This window comes from Alligator sinensis, unplaced genomic scaffold (genome assembly GCF_000455745.1).
Source record: "Alligator sinensis unplaced genomic scaffold, ASM45574v1 scaffold1007_1, whole genome shotgun sequence".
Classification (NCBI taxonomy): domain Eukaryota; kingdom Metazoa; phylum Chordata; order Crocodylia; family Alligatoridae; genus Alligator; species Alligator sinensis.
In genome coordinates this window covers 58,546-61,192 of record NW_005842605.1, presented here as the reverse complement: position 1 = coordinate 61,192, position 2,647 = coordinate 58,546, and the positions used below count along the sequence as shown (strand labels likewise).

The 2,647-nt window shown below is 43.5% G+C and overlaps 1 protein-coding gene across 8 annotated transcripts in view; it reads right to left on the bottom strand.

Annotated features, from left to right (window-relative positions):
- Nucleotides 1-2,647, bottom strand: part of PCMTD1 (protein-L-isoaspartate (D-aspartate) O-methyltransferase domain containing 1) — an 86,421-nt gene that overhangs the window by 27,872 nt on the left and 55,902 nt on the right. For all 8 annotated transcript variants that reach the window (XM_025214780.1, XM_025214782.1, XM_025214781.1 and 5 more), the window contains one exon: nt 1,203-1,305. In XM_025214780.1, the coding sequence (XP_025070565.1) occupies nt 1,203-1,305 (103 nt within the window). The remainder of the gene's footprint in view (nt 1-1,202; nt 1,306-2,647) is intronic.

Here is a 2,647-nt window from a genome sequence, read left to right as displayed (position 1 = left end):
GGGGGGGCGGGAAGGACACCACGACGACGACGACGACAACGACAACGACGGACCTGGTCCTTCCCTCCATGGCAGCAGCACCCCTCAGGGCTGCCTGTGGGGTGCTACCCCAGCTTGGATGCAGCACCTGGCCCAATCCAACTGTTCCTTGAGCCCGCTTGCTGGAAGCCCACCATGCACTGCTCCCCAGGCAGGCTTGGGGAACAGTTGGATAAAGTCAGGTGCCGCCTCCAAGCTGGGACAGCACCCAGCCCACTAGCATCCTGCCCAGGAAGCTCCAGGGGGTGCCGCCACCATGGAGGGAAGGACCAGGGACCCCAACAGCTCAGGGGCTGCTTGGCCTGCCAGCAGCTTGCACCCCTCCCCCACAACAGTAGGGAGGCTCCAGCAAAAAAAGGATGGGGCCCCCTTGCCATAACATGATGGAAAAATTGAAATGGTGGGTTTCAATTAAAAACTCACCATTTCAATTTAGGGGACAGAGAATAAAACCCTGAGGGCTAACCCTGTCATGTGTACAAGCGCCTCTATACAGTCCATCTCCACCGGAGGGAAGAGCAATAGGATTCTGAAGTGGGCTAAGTCCGAGGGGACAGCCTACACTGAGTTTTAATTAGATGGTGAGAACCCTGAAATTCCACGATGAATCTATTGAAATACCAAGTAACTATAACTGATTGGGTGCATGTGGTTGGGAATAAAACACTTCTCTCCCACTGTTAAAGTTCTGGCCTTGCTGCTTAAATCCATTCCTGTGTTTGTCTTTCATTTACCTGTATATCCTGTTCAACACTACCAGGTTAAATGGTTCAGATTAACTTACTGTACATCAGACAGGCACAACAGGGTGTTTGTTTAATATTAACCTGCCTCTCTGATATATAAAAATTTACCTTACACTTGAAAAGACAGTACCCTGCATGATAATACATCTTAATCTTTATGTAAGCTTATTGGCCAGAATACTGAAGGATAGATTTTGCCAAACACACTCAAATAGCAGAGATGTTCAACTTAAAACCCTGCCCCTCTCCAAGTTTCAAATTTATCTCAACATTGCCCACATTTAAAGGCATCTCACAACACTCAAATTTGATTTTCAACAAAGATTTAAAAGATGTTTAAAAGTTAATTTTTTTTTTACTTTAATTAAAAAACATAATTTATGGCTTCAGAAAGAGCTTGGCAAATTACATACTTACTTATCAAAGCTATCACTATATTTTATGAAGCTCTCCAATTTTTCCTTGGCATATTCTACCACATCTGAATGAAGCTCTATTCCATGATTTATTCCAAAAGGGCCTGTAAACAAAAACAGCAGACATTTGCTTCATTAGCACAAAATTATTCCTTGCACTCTTATACTTTTCAACTATACCTTTCAAATATAATCATATTTTAGTTCTTGAATAGACATTCAAATTCAGCCTGCCAACATCCCTGCAAAAAAAGGATATATTTTTTAAACTCACTCTCAGATCATTAAAACAAACAAAAGCAAATAAGGATTTATCAATTCAGTGAGAAATCCAAGAATAAACCAAAATGTCCTAGGACCCCATCCTTCTTATAACATTAGCATTTTTTCCCCACACAGTTGTGTGGTCAAATACAATGTTCCTATTACATTCATAAGCAAAAGAGCATAAATCAGTAAAGAGAATTTCGCCTTATCAATAAGTCTCTAGACTTAACTTTTAGAGAGCAATTAGGAATGGGGATGAAATGCATGTTATGACTGTAGGAAGATTTACCATAGAAGTTTCACATCATTTTATATTAAAATATAACTGCCTTAGACTGATGAAGACGACTGTACAGTGTCCCACAAATGTACCATTCAATTTATGCAATTTACACTAACTGGAAGAGAATAAGGTTATACTGTACAATTTAAATATTTTTGTGTGTCTGAATCTGTCCATACTGTCCCCGCGGACCGGTCCCCCTCATTTCTAACCCAGATTTAGCCTACCCTCTCATTTAGAAAGAGATAAGCTAAACATTTAAAAAAAATTAAAAGGCTACATTTTTCTACATTTGTAGAAAAAGAATTAAACCCAACTAAGGGCGAGTCAAAAGCGACAGTAACACTGGGGTTAAACAGTTACGCAGGTGCTCTAATTCAGGTAGCCAGGAATTATTTATACAATAGTCAACCATAGCACAGAATTTTAACAGAGGTGCACTGATGCATCAGTCCGATATCAGATTGGCACCGATATAAAGAAAATAATTTGTATGGGAAATCAGCCTGATATGGCTAATAATTTGGCCGCTAAATGGCCCATGCATGCACAGAGCTGCAGCACAGCATGTAGGTGGCGAGGAGCACTGCCCAGCAGCTTGGAGAACTGCATGCAGCTAGCAAGTCTGGTGTGGTGGAAGGGGAGCGGGGAGGGAAGAGGCATGGGGGGCAAATCAAGGCCCCCTGCAATGAGAGAGGGAGTGGACTGGGGCAGGGGCTGGTGCGAGATGGAGCTGCAGCTCATCTGGGGGGCACGGTAAGGTGGGGCTGGCTCCTGCCATTGCACACCGCTTGTCTGGGAGCCACTCATCTGACTGCTCATGCCGCTTGTCCAGGAGGGTATGTGGGGGGAAAGTGTGTGCCGCCAGATTTGTGTGGGGCAAGGCTGGGAGTAGG